At 37.9% G+C, this 22,206-nt stretch overlaps 3 protein-coding genes across 3 annotated transcripts in view; 2 read left to right on the top strand and 1 right to left on the bottom strand.

The window, feature by feature from the left end:
* The window catches only part of LOC125650720 (exocyst complex component 5-like), a 14,894-nt gene extending 1,975 nt beyond the window's left edge, over positions 1–12,919 (bottom strand). The window contains exons 1-16 of the mRNA XM_048879237.2: positions 12,737–12,919; positions 10,430–10,672; positions 7,149–7,346; positions 6,950–7,017; positions 6,813–6,841; positions 6,150–6,259; positions 5,667–5,852; positions 5,244–5,320; positions 4,597–4,707; positions 4,053–4,148; positions 3,772–3,940; positions 3,272–3,380; positions 2,686–2,809; positions 2,323–2,518; positions 1,932–2,088; positions 245–405 (exon numbers count right to left, since the gene is read on the bottom strand). Coding sequence (XP_048735194.2) covers positions 245–405; positions 1,932–2,088; positions 2,323–2,518; positions 2,686–2,809; positions 3,272–3,380; positions 3,772–3,940; positions 4,053–4,148; positions 4,597–4,707; positions 5,244–5,320; positions 5,667–5,852; positions 6,150–6,259; positions 6,813–6,841; positions 6,950–7,017; positions 7,149–7,346; positions 10,430–10,672; positions 12,737–12,760 — 2,058 coding nt within the window. The 5' untranslated portion in view covers positions 12,761–12,919. The remainder of the gene's footprint in view (positions 1–244; positions 406–1,931; positions 2,089–2,322; positions 2,519–2,685; positions 2,810–3,271; positions 3,381–3,771; positions 3,941–4,052; positions 4,149–4,596; positions 4,708–5,243; positions 5,321–5,666; positions 5,853–6,149; positions 6,260–6,812; positions 6,842–6,949; positions 7,018–7,148; positions 7,347–10,429; positions 10,673–12,736) is intronic.
* LOC125650722 (kxDL motif-containing protein 1-like) lies at positions 12,881–16,238 on the top strand. The gene is made up of 4 exons (XM_048879238.2): positions 12,881–13,075; positions 14,773–14,925; positions 15,272–15,318; positions 15,740–16,238. The coding sequence occupies exons 1-4, from the start codon at positions 12,945–12,947 to the stop codon at positions 16,147–16,149; spliced, it is 741 nt and encodes a 246-aa protein (XP_048735195.2). The 5' UTR covers positions 12,881–12,944; the 3' UTR covers positions 16,150–16,238.
* A 3,094-nt stretch (positions 16,239–19,332) lies between these two features.
* On the top strand, positions 19,333–21,167 carry LOC125650721 (uncharacterized). Its single transcript, XM_056165548.1, has 4 exons — positions 19,333–19,744; positions 19,861–20,046; positions 20,140–20,208; positions 20,326–21,167. The coding sequence occupies exons 1-4, from the start codon at positions 19,642–19,644 to the stop codon at positions 21,069–21,071; spliced, it is 1,104 nt and encodes a 367-aa protein (XP_056021523.1). The 5' UTR covers positions 19,333–19,641; the 3' UTR covers positions 21,072–21,167.
* Positions 21,168–22,206: the final 1,039 nt, after the last annotated feature.

Genomic DNA, 22,206 nt, shown 5'->3' with positions numbered 1-22,206 from the left:
ACAAAATTTATGCTTTCATAACTTTTATCCTTATTTACATAGCCTGTCTATAATATATGTATACATCAACTGAATACTGAACATACATGTACCTCCATCACAGAAGAGCTGATATCTGGGAAATTGCGTATATTATGGTAAGCTTACATGTGTCTTATTAATGGGAGAATCTTGTTCTGTGAGTTGTGCACTTCTGGTACAATATACACACACTATCAACATATCCGATTCATACAATGCCTACCAGTGTTTCTCCGCTGCACACCTCCTTCAGATTTTCAGGGACTACCACCAGAAGGTTACACAGAGCATGGAGTTTCTCAAACAGGTCCGACACCATTGGGATCTTAAATTCCTTCATGCACTTCCTGTATTCGTTCACATCACAGATCACCAACATGGCACCTGTCACAAAAGGAGAAAAAATTTATTAACATGGGATGCTTACTCCTTATAGACACGGTGCCACCTGAATTCACCTGAGTGTGACCGGTCAACTGGGAATGCTTACTCCTCCTAGGCACCTGATCCCACCTCTGGTATCTCCAGGGATCCGTGTTTGCCCAACTCTTTATTTTGTATTCCTGATAGAAGTAATGAGATTGATCACTGTTATTTTCACCTTTCCTTAACATCAAGAGGTCATCGCTTGCCATCCCCACACACCATTTAATCAAAATAAGATTTATTCATATTAAATTGAAGTAACTCATAATCAGAAGTATAGGATACATATGAAATCACAAATATCAGATACAGTAAAATATCTGTATCTCGAATACCCCGCTTGAGTCGAAGTCGACCGCTGGTCCCGGCTATTTTCCCTATATAAATGATTAAAAAAACTACTGATATTTCGAACACGGTAATCTCGAATACTGCGCTTATGTCGAAGTATTTTCAAGGTCCTATACCCTAAATTCACCCGGTTTATCTCGAAGTGCAGTCAATTTTCCACTCTGCTTACCATACCTGGCGTTGTTAGGTCACATATTCACACCCGTGGCTACATCAATTATAATTAATGACCGCTAATCCACGCTCGCCTTTTCCGAATAGACCCAGGTCGCAATAAATGGTTCAACAGCTTGGGTGATTAGTAAAGCCTTCCAACATTACGGCTGAAGTTCACTGCCAATTATGAACTAACACACCCGATTCCAGGGATGGTGTTTTGAATGACACATGCTCTATCATTAACATGTGGGATAGAAAAAACGCACAAAATCGTCGAAGTACGCTTGAAGGTAACGGTCTTAATAACGATAACGCATTTAATAATACACACTTCATCATTAAAACTCGTACAGAGAAAACACGGAAATTTCTTCAATAAACATTTAAAAGTTTTTTTTTGTTTTTTTTAAATCCATCTTTTTTGTGTCTTACGTGATAGGTTCTTCCATTACAACACACTAACTACATCCCAGTCTAGCCTGGACATCAGTAAACTTAAAGTAAGCATACAGGCACGATCATCTTAATTTTGAAACACATTGTGAATTCAATTGGATGTTTATAAATACATGTATTTAAAAAACGAAATGTTTATCTTTGAAATTCCACAATATTAATTTATCAACTTGTATTAAACTATAAGAAACGGCAACGGGGTTTTTGTTTATAATGCAAATCCCATACTATGCATCAAATATCTTCCTTCAAAAAAAATATATCCAAGATTGATTTTGGATATCTCGAACCCCCTGATATCTCGAAGTTTTTTCGAGGTCTCTCAGACTTTGAGATAGAGATATTTTACTGTATGTAGATTAAATGAGAAACATTTTTGAGAAATATTTTACAGAACATGTACTGCCCTAAATTCATTTAGAATATATACAATATATATGTAAGAGTTTAAACACATGAAACATGAATTTTCTGGTCCAGACACATAAATGTTGCTCGTGACTTTTTTTTATACGTACCTAAAGAGTTGTATTGGAATTGCTGGAGGTGCTCAAACAGAACCCGATGAAGCCTTGTACCCAGCTCCGTCAACACAACGTCAATATTCTTCCCGTCCAAACTCTCACGAATGTTCTTATGGATTCCGTAGATAAACTTTACTACTTTTGAACAAGCCTGCAGGAAAACAAAACTCTTCGTAAACATGAAGCATATGTCAAATACTTTTGCAGTTTTTGTCTTTATTTCTAGTGCATTAAGAAAGTTAAAGCCAGGTAGTATGCTGCACTCATGCAATACAGATGTTGATTTCAAGCAGAACCAAAAAAGCAAGCATCAACAAAACATATCAAGCACACCCCATGTTAATTCATGGATTGTTGTTAGGGTCTTAAAACTAGCAGCACTTACTGGGGACACCATGGCCAGCATGGCATTATCATCATCAGGTTTGAAGTCTGTTTTCTTCTGTTCCGCTGCCAGCAGAAATTTAACGTAACCAGTGATGGCCGCGAGAGTCCTGTCCAGTCCTGTATCTATCTTGTTTTCCTGTTGCTCCCTCAAATCTCTCTTCTTCTGCAAACATTCACTGTGTCTTGGAGATGATCTACAAAAATGTTATCCAATAAGAAAAGACCGGCTTTTAGTAGTTAAAAATTTACACTATGCATGTCCAGCAACAACAACTCATTCTAATCAGAGAAAATGTGTAATTTTTCATCATTCTGGAATTTTTCTATCACTGTTTTACTTAAGGGGGTCTTAAAAACTCACATGACTAGCGGCACAAGTGAATCCATGAACTGTTTCTCAAACAAATGGAACAGAGTATTTGCCTGGCCAACCACATCAAAAAAATACACCTGAGGGGCCGTTCTGGGGTCCGGCAGAGGTATCGCTGGAAGACGGACAAAACTACAGCTCAATACTTTACCATTTCTTTCAACAACTAGGCAGTACATTTATTGCTTCCATAAAATGTGAATGCTTATCTCATATGAATGTGAATGCTTATCTCATATGAATGTGAATGCTTATCTCATATCAGAAAATAAGAAACCTAAATGTGATATAGAGCACTTGTTGGTGGTTGTATTGAATTTTATATCAATACATTCAATTTCAACTTTCACATTCTCTCTTACTTTCAAATTCAATTTCAAGCAAAATTTCTCTATGAAATATATGGCCTAGACAAATATTTTGCAATTTTACCTTGACATTTTCAAAATGACCTTGCTGGAGAATCAGCAGAGGTTCTTTTGATATAATGTAGGGTGATTACAATATACTCTAAAACTCATAGCCATTGCACTGGGAAAATAAATTACATACATAAAAATTTCAAATGCTACCATACCTTGTAATCCTAGCTCCACTGCATAATCAATATGTTCAACAACCAAATATTGAATCAGGACATCTAAAATCTGTACAGCATTCCCAGACATATCAGAACTGCTGGACAGCTAAAACAATCATGTATATACAGTACATTTAGTACTATCACATACTGTAAAATGTAAGGGCGGTCACTAATTTCCACTATTCATGTAATACAACGTACTATTACAGGTGAATGGTTTATTATCCATTGATGGTATGGAATTAATTACATGAATGCAGGATATATTTTATAGACAGTTAAAAGTCTCTCCTTCAAAATCATTGAATATACACAAATAGTGATTTCTAAAACTTATTTCTCAGTAGATGGACACAAAGCAGACGATAAAGTGCAGGAGATCACCAGGCAGCAAAGTTCTGTGTCATTCTCTTTCTGTTTCAATCTTCTATTTTTACTTCAATCTTTTAAAAGTTGTAGCATACACTTTATAAACACTAACAGCAAAAACTCACCATATGGCAACGCTTGAAAGCATTCTTAGCCTCCTGTAATAAGCTTATAGTCACTTCCTGCGACAGGAACGTCTCGCCTCCATAATTCTCTACAGCTGGGCCAATGTTCACATTTGCTTTGGTGAGGGTGCCAATTTTTGCCTGAAGATCTCTCTTGAAATCTACCAGCCTACAAATCATGGAATGTTTTGTTTAAATAGACATGATTGGACAGAATTGCTTATCTCCCTTTCTGTCAACTTGCAATACCAGCGTTTCTTATTCTAATAGGAACAGCTTACCCTCCGGACTGAATCTGTTTCTTTGTATGATTATTATCCTCATAATATCTCTGTAAATGGGCCGAACATCTTTCTTTCAGATATCTTGTTTCTGACCTGAAAAAATATAAATTCTTGTCTAAAATTCAATTTTGCATGAATGAAGCTGGATTTTTTAAACATCTAATACTATCGACTCTGTGAAACTCAACAAAAGTTCTTCAATATCTCATTTACATAGGTATAAATTAGAATAGCAGTCTTTCACAATGTTTGTAAGAGGTAGGCACTGTTTGTGCACTTATTTCAGCGTATTAAACATTCAGGCGCAGTTGGAGCTGAATCACAATTTGGCGTGGTCATGATTTAGCACTTCTTTTACGTATGACAATGGACAATTCGAGAATTTCATATTCTAGCGCAACCATAATTTAGTGCTTTTGCTTCACCGACAAAATCTCGTTAAAACAATTCCACATACAGTAATTAAGAAATGACGAAAATTCAGAATGCCTTAACATTGTGAAGATTGCACGACTGCTATTGTGTAGAATTACTCTATTACACTATGTAGGCCTCCAGGTGTTTTGCGAATATCTGTTTGGTGAGTTTGGTGAGAAAAAGACTGTCGTTTCCCATCTTAAAGTGAGAAAGCTCCTCCGATAACTTCACCGTTCTGTAGAAAAGTAAAGAGACAAATAAACTTCATACAAAATCAGAAAATGGTCAACATTCTTCACAAAATATTCATGTCCTGCATAGTGTTGTGTGGTACAGTGGTACTTGATTGGCACCTGTGACCTAGATTTTTCTAGATGTTTGTCTCTTCAATATAAAGATGACATAACACTCATTTTGCTGTGAAATTATATAACTGTCTTTCATGAAGACTCTGAAAGTTCATTTTTAATATCAAATACACTGTGAATTCTGTGATCTTAAGACTGGTGATTAAGCATTTGGTTAAGCTATATCTTCAGATTACAGGAATGACTTTGATTGGAATTAACAGCCTATTTGTGACAGTTGGACACTGAATTATTGTACATCTATCGTAAGTTAGTAATTTGTTATTGTTATGTTTTTCTTTTGATAATTGTAAATAAATCAAGTTAATCTTTGAAAATCTTTGTGATTGATTTTGCTGGGCTTATTTAGGGTTTATTCTGACCCATTACACCTAAAAATAAATACAAGCAGACGACACCATACCTGGTGTACAGCTGATAGAGTTGTACAAGGTATTCCTCGGGGTCCTCCAGGTGATCCAGTTTAGAAGAGACATATGTCTGGAACACAAAAACACCGAAGTAAACAGTCCGAGTCAATCCAGACAATATTCCTTTTGCGAACTAATTAATCATGCTCAAAAAGAGCTGTGAAAACTAACAGATAAAATTAAATCTGACCTTTTAATAAAGTAATTTTTGCACCAATGAAGCTGCATTTTTTTATTTACAAAAATATCCATCATGCTCCAATATTGATGTTGTATCCAAGTGTCTTACAACTTGACTCTACTGAATATTATTACACTGATTTAAAATTAAATTACATCTGCTTGTGACTGCTGAGAGTTTTGGGTCACTAGATAGCTAGGAGTTCCAGCAATATGAAGATATCAAGTCTAAATACCTGAAGTTTTCCGTGGTATATATTCTGTACCAACTTGACCATCACGGTGTCCGGGTTACTGAACACCTCGCCAATCATCTCACTGGACCTCACACAGAGTGGAAGGACATCATCAAAGGGGTCGGGCTTCAAGTAGGCACCTTTCTGGGACTCTGTGATAAAGGTCTCTATACACTGTCCATAACCCTGAAATTTAATGAAGAGTCAATTCATTTGTAGCAAATATATATATAATTATATGTATAAGAGAGAGAGAGAGAAAGAGAGAGAGAGAAATAGCACGGAAAGTTCACAATAAGCTTGTCCAATAAACCTTAACGTTGGTTATAATTTGGATTAGGTTGTCCTACATGTTCAAACCTTGAAGTTAGTTATAATGTGAACAAGTCTCTCCTACAAACCTTGAACTTTGTTATAATCTGAACAAATCTCTCCTACAAACCTTGAACTTTGTTATAATGTAAACAAGTCTCTCCTACAAACCTTGAAGTTGGACAACACAGCAGCCACTTTCTTCATCTTTCTTTTGTCTCCATCAAAATGGGCATTTTTAAATTCCACTATCAGCTCTGATTCTACATAGTTGTACTTATCTGAAATAAAAGTAATACCTTCATTACAAGCTATGCTTGATTATCGTTTGTGTATCATTTAATATGATACTGTAAATTCCTAAATATACGTGAGGAATTTATTATTGCATAATTTCGCGAGAAACATCACTCACGAAAAAATATTTCTCACTTTTATTTTTATATTGCTAAAATGCATACAAAAACACTTGATCAACAGAGCACTCACGAATTTATTTTCTCGTGATTTGATGTCCATGAGTCATTTTGCGATAATAAGTACTCGCGTAAAATAAGGAATCTACAGTATTAGAAAGCTTACTACAGGCAAAATATCTTCCTTTATGTATAATCTACATGTTCAGGGGCGGATCAAAAAAAAATTCAAAAGAAGGTGTGTGACCCAAATTCAGAATCTTCTCCATCTTTATAGGGGAATTGAAGAGCCCAGAATGGTAAAAAATGACATTTATTTTAAAAGGGAGTAGAGGTGGGATGAGTGTGTGAGACATAACCCCCCCCCCCCCCCCTTAAGATCTGCCACTGCATGTATATCACAAGATTTTTTTCATACCCCAGATCTTTTTACGTGCTCTGTCAAATCTGAAATATAAAAAGAAATATTCTCAGGCAATGTTATTAGGAAGTATATTAATTTGACTTTAATTAAGTCAATATAATCAACAATCAGAATCTGAGGTGAACTCTTACTTGTCATTGGCTGGCAATTCTAGGGCTATCTGATATAACTTTTGAATTATGTCTGCTGCCAACTGCAGCTACAGAAAAATAAAAAATGGAAAAGAACATATCACAATTGAATTGGAAATATTCGTAAAAAATGGCATCTTACATGATCTCTGTAAAATCATGATTGGAAGAAATAGTTTATAAAACAGTTTATCATTACTTGGAATGGATCTGTAAAGACAGCTGACTTAGGAGGTTCATCAGACATGAACTCGTCTAAGTAGTTCATAAGTCTCTGAGCCTCTACAGCTCGAGCTCTGGGGGTGTTCACTCCCTCAAGTTGATCCCCTAAGTGAACAACTTTGGTTGCTACCAAGTTTATTCTTTCATCAAGAGCTTGGAAGTGGGAGTAGGAAGTCTGCAGGAAAATGAAAAAAAATATTCTCCATTTCATAAGTTAAGCTTTTTGTCCTGTTTTTGTTTATATACAGTGTATGTAATTTTATGTGTGTTTAATTGAAAAAGATTGTATAAAAACGTTTGCTTGAATTTCATTAAAAATTCTATTAACAGAGCAAAAAGAAAGAGATGAATAAATATTGGGAGTAATCTGTGGGTGAGACTTGTGTTGAACATTGATATTAGACACAGGAAGACAGAAAATGCTACGGACCAGACAAGTATTCAAACCCAGACCCCCTGCATCTCTAGTTAGGTGCTCAACCATCTGAGTTATTGAACACCAGTGATCAAACCCATCTGACAGCTACATTCCTCCCTCCTTAAATGTCTTCACACCTGAAGACACCCACTCAGGGTCTTTATCCCCTGGAAGACATTTTCACCTGTCAGTTCCAGAGGCTGAATTACAGCACCAAATGTAACAGGAAGGGAGAAAATGCACAGAACTAGACAATAACACAAACCCGGACCCCCTGAACCTCTACCAACTGAGCTATCTGGCCCCTGAACCTCTGCCAACTGAGCTATCTGGCCCCTGAACCTCTCCCAACTGAGCTATCTGGCCCCTGAGCCTCTCCCAACTGAGCTATCTGGCCCCTGAACTTCTACCAACTGAGCTATCTGGCCCCTGAACCTCTACCAACTGAGCTATCTGGCCCCTGAACCTCTACCAACTGAGCTAACTGGCCCCTGAACCTCTCCCAACTGAGCTATCTGGCCTCTGAACCTCTCCCAACTGAGCTATCTGGCCCCTGAACCTCTACCAACTGAGCTATCTGGCCCCTGAACCTCTACCAACTGAGCTATCTGGCCCCTGAACCTCTACCAACTAAGCTACATTGTATCTGGCCCCTGAACCTCTACCAACTGAGCTATCTGGCCCCTGAACCTCTACCAACTGAGCTAACTGGCCCCTGAACCTCTCCCAACTGAGCAATCTGGCCTCTGAACCTCTACCAACTGAGCTATCTGGCCCCTGAACCTCTACCAACTGAGCTAACTGGCCCCTGAACCTCTCCCAACTGAGCTATCTGGCCTCTGAACCTCTACCAACTGAGCTATCTGGCCCCTGAACCTCTCCCAACTGAGCTATCTGGCCTCTGAACCTCTACCAACTGAGCTATCTGGCCCCTGAACCTCTACCAACTGAGCTAACTGGCCCCTGAACCTCTCCCAACTGAGCTATCTGGCCTCTGAACCTCTACCAACTGAGCTATCTGGCCCATGAACCTCTCCCAACTGAGCTATCTGGCCTCTGAACCTCTACCAACTGAGCTATCTGGCCCCTGAACCTCTACCAACTGAGCTATCTGGCCCCTGAACCTCTACCAACTGTCTGGCATCGGCGACTGAACCTGTCTGACTTCCACAAAGACAAAGTAAACTAACTCTATATACATTTTATTGACCATTTCCCATGTAAGAATATGGAATTTTCTCATTTTGAATGTTTCCTTTCTCCTAATTGCAGATATCAAACAGAAACAAATAAATAAAATAATGAAATAGTTGTGTGTAGCGGTTTCAGTTTAGAACATCAGTTCCACAGTAGAGACCACCGTGTTAATGAATGAATGGCATAAACAAGAAATTCCAAACAAAATTAACACAACATATGTAAAACACATAGTCATGTTGTTAAACAGTTTACCATATAACAATACAAAAACAGAAATGATTCGTATTTCAGTTCATTGAATTTAATTGCAGTTGAGATTATACAAGACAGAGACAGGGTAAAGTTATAATAATGACACTGAATCAGTGACTTACTGACTCTAAAGGGAAGGAATCTGGAAACATGACTGGCATAAGAAAGAATTTTACAAAACTTTCAGATAAATTTCAAATAAATGCACACTATTGGTTTATATGATTTTAAAGTAACTTCATATCCAAATGAATTGGAAATGAAAGCAATTTTGATTTATATCACTGTATACCTTACACTGCATACTTTGATTTTTCCTCTGTAAGTCTGTGACTCGTTGATGTCACTGTATACCTCATTACCTGATTTTCCCTCGTTGATATCGCTGTATAACTCATTACCTGATTTTCCCTCGTTGACATCGCTGTACAACTCATTACTTTGATTTTTCCTCTGTAAGTCTGCGATTTGTTGATATCGCTGTATAACTCATTACCTGATTTTTCCTCTGTAAGTCTGTGACTTGTTAATATCGCTCTATAACTCATTACCTGATTTTTCCTCTGTAAGTCTGTGACTTGTTGATGTCACTGTATACCTCATTACCTGATTTTCCCTCGTTGATATCGCTGTACAACTCATTACTTTGATTTTTCCTCTGTAAGTCTGCGATTTGTTGATATCGCTGTATAACTCATTACCTGATTTTTCCTCTGTAAGTCTGTGACTTGTTAATATCGCTCTATAACTCATTACCTGATTTTTCCTCTGTAAGTCTGTGACTTGTTGATATCACTGTATAACTCATTACCTGATTTTTCCTCTGTAAGTCTGTGACTTGTTGATATCGCTGTATAACTCATTACCTGATTTTTCCTCTGTAAGTCTGTGACTTGTTGATATCGCTGTATAACTCATTACCTGATTTTTCCTCTGTAAGTCTGTGACTTGTTGATATCGCTGTACAACTCATTACCTCATTTTCCCTCGTTGATATCGCTGTATAACTCATTACCTGATTTTTCCTCTGTAAGTCTGTGACTCGTTGATGTCACTGTATAATTCATTACCTGATTTTTCCTCTGTAAGTCTGTCACTCGTATATATCACTGTATAATTCATTACCTGATTTTTCCTCTGTAAGTCTGTGACTTGTTGATGTCACTGTATAACTCATTACTTGATTTTTCCTCGTTGATATCGCTGTATAACTTATTACCTGATTTTTCCTCTGTAAGTCTGTCACTCGTATATATCGCTGTATAACTCATTACCTGATTTTTCCTCTGTAAGTCTGCGATTTGTTGATATTGCTGTATAACTCATTATTAACCTGATTTTTCCTCTGTAAGTCTGCGACTCGCTGATATTGCTTTATAACTAATTACCTGATTTTTCCTCTGTAAGTCTGCGACTCGTTGCCAGTGTTTCTTCTCTTCATCTTTACAGGAATGCTCTAACTTCTCAATGTTTTTCTCAATCTGTTTATTTTTCTCGTCTAGGTCTTTGATTGCTTGTTCAAATGCTGAATGCAGAGTCCAGGGATCAAAGTTCTCATAATTGCTCCGAGCCTTTTTCCCTATTGTTTTCCATGCTAATCTTTCCACAAATTCATGAGCATTAAAGGGTTCCTGAAAAAAAGACATTATATTGCAATTTGAAATCTCAACAACTGAGTTCTAAAAATTTTTATCATTTGTAATTTAATCTAATACCAAGTAAAACTTGGACAGACTAAAGGCCCATCCACAAAGCAAGACTCTAAAGGTAACACACACGTCATGTGAAAAGAAAAAAACATCAAAATCCCATTGTTTACATTGACCGCATTATATTTCCCATGTTAAATGAATAGATGGATTAAATGCCCAAAGTTGTATTGCAAGATGTTATGGGTCTTTGCTCGTCTCATCAGTCACACCATAAAACATCTTACATAAGTCATAGCTATGTATATATATCTATAATGACTGATTGATTGTTTTTAAGTCCCGTCGAGAATTTTTCACTTTGTCGAACTCGACGAAGGGAACACAGACGATAAACTCGGATAGTGAGTGTGAGTGTCACCAACTGTAGGTAAAGTACCACAAATTTAGACCTATGCTTAGCACTCAGGGCCATAGCAGTGAAGGTTTTTTAACATACCAACGCACTTCACGACACAGGACCTACGTTTCTAAGATCATATCTGAGAGATCCATGATTCTCACTTCTAAATGTTGAGCATTTGGCGAAGGAGCAATCACTACCTATTTAAAACATCTTAGGTTTGACGCAGCCATGGCACAAGCGGGGCTCACAACCTCCCGGTTATGAACTTACTCACATCCAATGATACTTAAAGTTGAATACAACAAGATTTGATTTACATAGGTGTAAAAGTAAGTGCATAGCCTGCAGATATAATTCAAGCACCGAAAGTGCTGGTGTAACTTTATAGCGAGCGCAGCAAGCCAGCGCAAAGCGCTGGCTTGTACTGCGAGCTCTAATGACTAGAGCGCGGGAAATAATCCGAGCTAAATCTAAACATCTAACAAGGAAAAAATTTTGACGCCAATCCCAGAAGTCCCTTGTCAAAAATGGCTGAGATCTCGCAAAGTCACACCTTGGAATATGATTGTGAACTTACGTGGATTATCATCCTAATCTTGTGGCCTCCTAGCTCCAAAATTCAGTGCACCATTAGGCGAAATGTTTAACGAAGTGCAATGTTTATGAAAGGCAGGCTAAGATGATGTGTGACGTCATGTCTACGTTTTGACGTACGTCATAAACTCATAATAAGACTGACAGTGGCGGATCTAAATACGTACTTGTTATTTCCATTTGTAAAAGTCATACTACCGGGACAATATTGAATATACGTAAACATTAGGCATATGTAATATGGCATCGAATACAAATTGTGTATAATCGACTGCAAACCACAAATCTGATTAAAATACTAAATTCTCAATAGGAATTTATTATTCTATGTGTGAGGAAGCACACTGAGGTACTGAATTAGTGCTATTTAAAAAAACTACAAAAAAAATCTATGGAATTCGGTCGGATTGAAAACATTTTTTTTTAAATCATTGTTTTGGGGTTTTTTTTTGGTTTTTTGTTTTGTTGTTGTTGTTTTTTTTGGGGGGGGGGGGTGCGACTGAAAATAATGAGTGCTTGAATCCATTTTCTTTTAACATGTCCGGTAATGCAAACCCCGATGACCCCTCCCCCCCCCTCCCTCATGATAACCAACCACGCCACTTGCTATTAACTATAATATCAATATGATGTCACAATGCAACTGTTTACATCTGCTGCGTTATATTTCCCGCGTTAAATGAAAGGGCGGATTAAATGTCTCTAAGTGTTGCAAGATGTTAATGGGATTCGCTCGTCTCAACCGTGTGGTCACACCCTATGGCATATTACTGATCATGTTGATACCATAAAAAATATTGTTCAAGTGACATATTCCGCGCGCCTGTGCAGAGATTGTAAGTTGTAAGTAACCGTAAAAACGATACCCAGATAATTAAGTATTAATTCGTATTGAAGCAATTACGAATTTTCCATTCAAATTTTGTAAACATAAGGGAAATGTCCCATACTCCAATCATATGTCGTAAGTTACTTACTAAGTAGGCGTGTCTGAGGAAATTCAAACTAAACAATTTATCATCACAAAACATTATGAAAGCACATACCTGCTCTAACTCTTCAAATGACATGACTGAACAAAATATCTAGAATACGGCATTAAACAGCAATATCATGCTGTTGAAGTTGTTCAAAATCGCAAATTAAACTCTTTTTTCTTTCTTCGGAAAATAAAATATGGGAAGTCGTCTGTAGTAAGGGAGATAAGCAAGTCTTACAACGGAATGCCGATCCCGTTTACATTTCATTCGCAAAATGTCAACAACAACGGAAGAAAATGATGAGGATGAAATATCGATTGAACCCTCCAGGGCTTTTACTGAGGCACTTGTTGAACAAGTAAACAGAGAAGATGTCAAGTCTATGGTACAGTTTCAAAGAGATATGTAAGTATACGAACCTGGGGGCGTGAATGGGGAAAATATTTAACTCGAATTGTCTCTACGATGTAATATAATGCGAGGAAATGAAATGATTCTAATACACGCGTAAGTTGACTATACAGCTTCAACTAAATATTTAGTCATAGTTTAATAATATAAAAAGATGTAATTAAAATTCTTATATATTGACAGCTGGTAGTTCATTTTGCAAACTACAGAATTCCAATGTAACATAGCTTACTAGAGAAATCTAGATATCTGAATATACAGAATATATATCTTGTAACAGGTTGGGAACACTTCCCCTACAGCAAGATATTCTCACGAGCACACGATTATTCCTCTCTAGCGAGAGTAAATGTATCCCGTACAATCGAGAAAAACACATGTGGAGTACATCTCTTTGTGTTTCACATGAAAAGAAGAAAAAGTGCTTAAATGTCTGATACTTCTGCAAATATATTAATCAAAACAAAAACACTCATGATGTGCATTGGATTTCAGACTCCTTCTGCTTTACACAGCAACTTTGACATGAAATTTCTTGACTGTGTTGTCAATTTTATAGAGACACTTCGCACCATGTTGAGTGTGTGTTGCACTTATTTAGCATTGCATGGAGTTTGCCGTTATTTTCAATAAAGACATCAAAACACCTGCATATGGTAAAGTTTACTCTCTCGCTAAAGATGGATAATTCTGTTTTAGCGAGAAGATCTCGCTAATGGGGAAGTGTAACTGTTTTCAACCTGTGTAATACAGGATGCCTAATATTTTATAAATATATTGTTTAACTTTTATGTTTAACACGCAACTTCCGAGATTCAAGTTCAAGTTCAATGCGTTTACTCATTAAAATCCAAATGGACATTTACTAATGATCTCGGAATCTATGCTCATGCATATAAAGGAATGGCAGTGTCCAAAATAGAAAACAACAATTAAATAGTTAATGAACAACAAAAATAACCACAAGTTTGTGTATATATATATATATATATATATATATATATATATATACACACACACACTGTATATCAGCTCTTCTGTGATAGAGGTACGTTCAGTATTCTGTTGAACGCTTGGGTGGGTACAAGATGTACATACATGTATTATAGACTAGTTATGTAAATAAGGATAAAAGTTATGAAAACGTAAATTTTGTTCATATCAGCCGTTGTTATACATAAAACTGACCATATTAAGAATAATATTTGATTGAATTAGGCCATTAAATTAAATATGAAATTATTTTTTATTTCTTCTTCTGCATAAGTGATACTTTCATCAAAGAAATAAGGTGATTTAATTAATATCGGTTTTTGTTTCAGCTGTTTGAATTTCATTGTAAAATACTCATGAACTTACTAAATTAAATATGTATTGTGTGTCGATCCCTACACTTTTGGTGGTTGTATGATGTGTGATAACCCCTTAAGGTAATATATGAAGGCAGCTATACGCATTTGTACCCACCGCATGTGGACGGAAGTATGTTTTGTACGTGTTTCACAGTGCGTAAGAGTTCCACAAAGGGAAAAAACTATTGGGCAACTCGGAAATTGCGTATTGACTAATTGCATTGGAAACTTAAGTAAAAAATCAATTGCTGATAACATACATATTATACATGCATATATGTACATGTATATGTCACTTTTAGTTTTAAAACAATTGTATTTTTCTTTATGTAAATTTAGGATGTCAAGGTATGAGAAAACCAATGAAATGTTAATCAATTTCAACATGCTGTCATCTGCCCGGTTTGAGGCTACAACGCAGGAATTTCGACAACATACTCAGATCCTTGGACAAATGAAGACAGACTTAGACGTCATCTTCAGGAGAATAAGGTTAATATTGAGAGAGAGTGAGAGAGAGAGTGAGAGAGAGAGAGAGAGAGAGAGAGAGAGAGAGAGAGAGAGAGAGAGAAAGAGATTTTGAAATCTGTATGCCAATTGTATCTTGTCAAGTCAAAGTCAACCACTTTGTCATTTTACTACCATGTTTTATTTATTGCAGGTCTTTTATTAGTATGTTATCAATGATTATTAACACAAACATTGTACAGCACATAGAAACTATATGTAATTTTGTGCTTTATAAATGAATAAAATAATAATAATAATAATGATAAATCTTTGACATTTCCAAATTGATTAAATGATGTACATTTGTCCATATGTTCTTAATTTATAGGTCTTTAAAGCAAAGGCTAGGAGTTTTGTATCCAGATGCTTTTGCAGGTAATGATATGTTTCTAAGAAACAAGATACATTTTCCTAATTAAAATGAGTATCGGATAGATGTGTTTACTTAGAATGTTCTTTATGAGCTTCTATAATATTAATATTTCATTTACAATATATTATTTTTTTTCTGTGAAACATCATATTCATTTTTGAATTTTTATCTGAAAGTGTTGCTATCTTTACACGAAATCTGGTGTGTCCAAGGGTGTGTGTTTGTCCTTCTCTTAATTTTGTATTGTTGATAGGAATAATTATGAGATTAATCACTGTTTGTTATCTATACTTTTTTATCCACTGAAATAAATAAGATGCTTGTCATTGTAAAGCATTAATACTTTATGTTACTGTACTGTGTATCTACATGTAAGCCATCTTCAAAATTGTGGAATTTTGATTTTTTTCTTTTTCACTTCAGCTTGTAGTGATGTGTACAATATATTGGAGAATGAAGAGGAGGATAAAGAAGACAAAGAGAAGGAGAATTGTCCAGTGGCGGTTTCTGTGACAGACTTGACCAACAGTGACCAGAATTTGGAGGGGCATCACAACAGTGCAAAAGAACCATGTGTAGAACAGGTGCAAAAAGACGAAGCACATCTAAGTGATGAATTCCAATCAAGCTGTGCGGTGAAACAGACTGAGCGTGTAGAAACGAATGGAGGTATAGGGGACACTATAAACATGGCATTGTCTAGTGAAATTCTACCAGAGAAGGAAATCGTTTCCTTGCCAAGCATAATCAACGAGAAAGAAGAAAGTGGAGGATCAGAAAGTTCACCAAGGCTCGGGGAAATGAGTGCAGACAATAAAGAAAATGGAACATAATAAAGAATCGTCATCGTGTTTCTTTTCTGTGCTTTCTTGTATCATATTTATGTATTTGTTAATATTCAATAAACCCATTGTTCAATAAAGCTTTTAATGTTATTGTCTATTGAGATGCATTTAATTTCAACTGACAGTAGTTGTGTACAAGAAGAATTTTATAGTAATAATTAGAGAATTAGAAATGCTAAAGACCTGTATTAATATAATATGACAGAACAATTAAAGCATTATTTCATGCACTATGAAAGTAAACCAAACATTAGTTTCAAAATAATCTACGTAACTCTTGGAAGTTGTTGAACTCGAATTCACTCTATATCTGACATGCCTGCGACCTCTCCTGGGACATGAGGTCTACAGGATTCCTCCAGGCCTCTCTATCCTGGGACATGAGCGGTCTACAGGATTCCTCCAGGCCTTTCTATCCTGGGACATTGTCAGTGTACAGGATTCCTTCAGGCCTCTCTATCCTGGGACATGGTCAGTCAACTGGATTCCTCCAGGCCTCTCTATCCTGGGAGATGAGGTCTACAGGATTCCTCCAGGGATCTCTATCCTGGGATATGAGGTCTATAGGATTCCTCCAGACCTGTCTATCCTGGGACATGAGCAGTCTACAGGATTCCTCCAGGCCTCTCTATCCTGGGAAATGGTCAGTCTACAGGATTCCTCCAGGCATCTTTATCCTGGGACATGGTCAGTCTACAGGATTCCTCCAGGGCATCTCTATCCTGGGACATGAGGTCTACAGGATTCCTCCAGGCATGTTTATCCTGGGACATGAGCAGTCTACAGGATTCCTCCAGGCCTCTCTATCCTGGGACATGAGCGGTGTATAGGATTCCTCCAGGCCTTTCTATCCTGGGACATGAGGTCTACAGGATTCCTTTAGGCCTCTCTATCCCGGGACATAGTCAGTCTACAGGATTCTTCCAGGCCTCTCTATCCTGGTACATGAGGTCTACAATATTCCTCCAGACCTCTCTATCCTTGGACATGGTCAGTCCACAGGATTCCTCCAGGACATCTCTCTCGTGGGACATGAGTGGTCTACAGGATTCCTCCAGGCCTCTCTATCCTGGGACATGAGGTCTACAGGATTCCTCTAGGGCTCTCTATCCTGGGACATGAGCAATCTACGATTCCTCCAGGCCTCTCTATCCTGGGAAATGGTCAGTCTACATGATTCCTCCAGGCGTCTTTATCCTAGGACATGAGGTCTACAGGATTCCTCCAGTGCTCTCTATCCTGGGACATAGTCAGTCTACAGGATTCCTCCAGGCCTCTCTATCCTGGGACATGAGGTCTACAATATTCCTCCAGACCTCTCTATTCTGGTACATGGTCAGTCCACAGGATTCCTCCAGGCGTCTTTATCCTGGGACATGAGGTCTACAGGATTCCTCCAGTGCTCTCTATCCTGGGACATAGTCAGTCTACAGGATTCCTACAGGCCTCTCTATCCTGGGACATGAGGTCTACAATATTTCTCCAGACCTCTCTATTCTGGGACATGGTCAGTCCACAGGATTCCTCCAGGCCTCTCTATCCTGGGACATGAGGTCTACAGGATTCCTTCGGGCCTCTCTATCCTGGGACATGAGGTCTACAGAATTCCTCCAGGCCTGTCTATCCTGGGACATGAGCGGTCTACAGGATTCCTCCAGGGCTCTCTATCCTGAGACATGAGGTCTATAGGATTCCTCCAGGCCTCTCTATCCTGGAACATGAGCGGTCTACAGGATTCCTTTAGGCCTCACTATCCCGGGACATAGTCAGTCTACAGGATTCTTCCAGGCCTCTCTATCCTGGTACATGAGGTCTACAATATTCCTCCAGACCTCTCTATCCTTGGATATGGTCAGTCCACAGGATTCCTCCAAGACATCTCTATCCTGGGACATGAGTAGTCTACAGGATTCCTCCAGGCCTCTCTCTCCTGGGACATGGTCAGTCCACAGGATTCCTCCAGGGCATCTCTATCCTGGGACATGAGGTCTACAGGATTCTCTACAGGGCTCTCTATCCTGGGACATGAGCGGTCTACAGGATTCCTCCAGGCCTCTCTATCCTGGGACATGAGCGGTCTACAGGATTCCTCCAGGCCTCTCTATCCTGGGACATGAGGTCTACAGGATTCCTCCAGTCCTCCCTATCCTGGGACATGAGGTCTACAGGATTCCTCCAGTCCTCCCTATCCTGGGACATGAGCGGTCTACAGGATTCCTCCAGGGCATCTCTTTCTTGGGACATGAGGTCTACAGGATTCCTCCAGGCCTCTCTATCCTGGGACATGAGCGGTCTACAGGATTCCCCCAGGCCTCCACACAAATTTTAAGGGTTTTTGGAAAAAATTAAGTTCTCCCAATAAAGTAATTCAAGAATTGAAAAGATTTTGTCATTTATTTCGCTTTATCGTTTAGTACATTGTTCTAAACAAGATACCACGATTTACCTTAAATTTGAAAAAAAAAAAAAAAAACAATTGGGGGGAGGGGGCGCCGGCTGCGCCCCCTTTAAGTTCGCCACTGAAGTCCACGATTTACTGAGACATTCTCCATACCAGCTGATAGGGTGTTTACAATAATGTGATCTTATTATATATATTGTGAACCAAAATCATAAAAAAATGAATAAAAGTAATTTTATTTTCGGTATTGGGGAAAACTCATTTCTATGTATATTTGGAAATTAAAATGCTTCAATTTCTGATTGGTGTGCTTTTAATGAATTGACAGTCAGTGGGATTTACATTTCATTATTTGATAGCGTCACGGTGTTATTTCTGTCCTCACGGCGTTCTTTCTGTCCTCTCGGCGTCACGGCGTTATTTCTGTCCTCTCGGCGTCACGGTGTTATTTCTGTCCTTTCCTATTTTGGTTTCCAGCTTTACCTTCTATCAGCGGAATCTCCCAACACTGTTTACTTTCTACGGTCAATGTAACCTCAAAAATGGATAATTTTAGTTAAACAAAAGGAAACCAACACTACAACAGGAAATGCCTACATAAGGATGTTACGTAATTAGCCTTAAACGTACTTTAAAAAAATGTATTGCAAAGTTAAAACAATTGAAATTTTGTTTTTGCTCACTGCATGAGAGGCAGTGAACTTTTAATATGAAAGTTCATTTTATCTGTCCAAGAATTCAGCCCTCGAGTGGTGATACATACTGCAGCTTTATCGGGCGTACTCAAGCACCTGTCCCGTGAAGTACTTGCAAGCTAGGCCACTAATTCTTATTTATTTGTTTTATACTACGCTTTACCTAGGCAACCATTGATCAATGTAATAACAAGGATTCATATTTTTCATTTATGCAAAAAGATAAATAATTTATTCTGGAAGACATGATTTATTGACATGAATTTTTGCGAAGAGTGTTTTGTTGGTTTTGTTTGTAATATTTTTTTCGTGGGAAACAGTACGGATTGCTGTAAATGAACATTCTATTTGCGTGGCCTAGTACGGGAAAATTGTCAAACATGGATGGAACATAACAAAGAGAGGTGGAATTTTGGAATGAAATTTGTGATGTATTTTTTAGGAATTTTCTCTTGCTTTGTTCAACTTCAACTTGTTTGCGGGCAAGGTAAATCATTTTCTTTTTAATTGGGTACATTAAAGTAAAAAAAAATAAATCAAAATATTAATTAATATTTTATTTTATTAAGCTGACACCTTTAAAATAACGACTTTATTTATAAGTTATTGGAAATGGCATGAAGATGGACGTTAATAATTTCTTTCCACATCTACTGGAGAACTCCATGCATGCCATCAATCCCATGGCGGTCAGCTCAGGGAGGCTGACAGGAAAGGGTTGTCTAACATCCGGGAACAATATTTACGGGAATATCCCCATGGGAAATCCCATGCAAACTGGGTTTATAGGTAGGAACTAGTGGTTTTCAGTGCCTATCTACTTTTTTTTCCTTCTTTTGTAAGTCTTTGTGATAGGAGTGATTTGAATATCTTTTTTTTCAGCGAATGAACAATGTCCGTGCCGGTATCGTATTAATTCTTTGGGATGTTACGTGTGTAACTGCAGTTCAGGTATGCACTTTGTAACATTTGATTACATTTAAACAATAATCATTTGCTGTGACATTTTACCTTTATTTTGTTCAAGTTGATAGCATGCTATGCACATTCTTCCACTTTCTTTTTCAGACTCGCCAAAAACAAATATCAATATAGCGACGCTAAAGGTTCCCGGTTTAAACCTGCAATTCCTGGGGCAGTATCACAAGGTTCATACAACCAAACGACACACAGACAATCCAGATCCGAAAACAGCGAAAACCTCTTTATCCACCGCGAAAATCCAGACAAACACGATCCTCTCAACGACCAGTTTCCCGCCAAAAGAAAATCAAAATGACATCACTACGTCAACAATCACGCTGACTTTTTATAATCCAACGACAGAAAAACACGAAATAGATGCATCAAAAACAAATGTTAGAACTACTATGATAACTCCTACCATAGCGAAGGAGGGTCTTTATAAAACAAATTACAACAAAGCGGTGAACGAATCCCCTTTTTCTGAAGAATACATGGCTGTCGTCGTTGGTCTAGCAACAGTTTTGTCCTTATTTCTTGTTGTTGCTGTGATTTTCGTCTTCAAGTGGAGATCCACCACAAGGGAACTTATTAGACAACAGAGTGAGTTGTATTTCGTGGAGAAAACCAATCGTCAAAGCTCGATTGTTTCCGAACTTACACTCGAACTCGAACGAGAGAAAAGGTCCTCGGTGTATTCCGTCGTGGAGGACGATATCGAGTCCCCCTCGCCACAAACTGACGTCCTCCTAACCCCTACTGCACCCCCGCTAACACCTGGACAAAAACAACAAACGGCATTTCTGTATCCAGCTGACGATAGTCGCAATGGCTATCTGGAACTCATATGAATGTTAAAATGAATTTCACATATATTTATCGTGTATTCAGATACTACAATTGGTGTTCTTGTTACTTATGAATGAATAAAATCTTTTATTCAAACACTTCAGCTTCCGGAAAACATACGAAGCGTCAGATTTCTCCATGCAGTGACGTTGGTTAATTTTTTCATACGATTAAGAGGTTGGTGACCCAGCTTACAATCATAATACATGCACATTTAAAGCATTTTTTCACCGATAATATTGCTTTTACGATTCTTCTTCTCAACAATTAACATGAATATCAAATATTCAATGAAAAAGTGAATATAAGAAACAGTGATCAATCTCATAAATTCCACAAAGAATGCAAAATTAAGAGTACGGCAAACAAGGACCCCGTGACACACCAGAGGTGGGATCAGGTGGAGTAAGCATTTCCTGTTGACCTGTCACATCCGCCTTGAGCTCTATTAACGTCCTAACGATTGGTATGAAACACGTCAGACAGCATTTGACCCAATGATATGTTGTATTGACAAACTAGATCGTTATAACGACCATAGTATTTGCGAAATGTTGACTTTAACGAGGGTGTTGAAACCCTTGTAAGATCAACTTGTTTGTCAGTATCCTGCCTTGATTTAAAAATTTATGATACGCAGAACATGTTCTAGCGTAACGAATGAGTTGGGAGAAGCTGAAGTCATCCTGTTTGTCATAAAGTTGACTTGTTGGTTTTCCGTTAACATCTATGTTCAATAAGATATCCAAATATGATGCAGATGTGGAAGATTATGTGGTGTCGAAGTTCACTTCCACATATCAATAAATATGTCATGTTGTAAGGTGATTGATTGATGTTTTCCGCCACACTTAACAATTTTTCAGTTATATGGCGGCGGCGCCCAGTTTTTATTGGTGGAAGAGAGAACCCACATAAATGTACCTGGGAAGAGACCACCGACCTTCCGAAAATAAACTGGGAAACTTCCTCACTTACCAGCGCGAGCGGGATTCGAACCCGCGCCGACAGATCGAGGTGAGAGGCCGTGTGATTTTGAGCGCGATGCTCTAACCACTCGGCCACGGAGGCCCCTCATGTTGTAAGGGGATGCCTCATTATGATATGTCATGTTGTAAGGGGCCGGGATGCCTCATT

This window comes from Ostrea edulis, chromosome 5, assembly GCF_947568905.1.
Source record: "Ostrea edulis chromosome 5, xbOstEdul1.1, whole genome shotgun sequence".
NCBI lineage: Eukaryota > Metazoa > Mollusca > Bivalvia > Ostreida > Ostreidae > Ostrea > Ostrea edulis.
The sequence above is the reverse complement of the archived record's forward strand: the minus strand, read 5'-3'. Positions and strand labels throughout refer to the sequence as shown.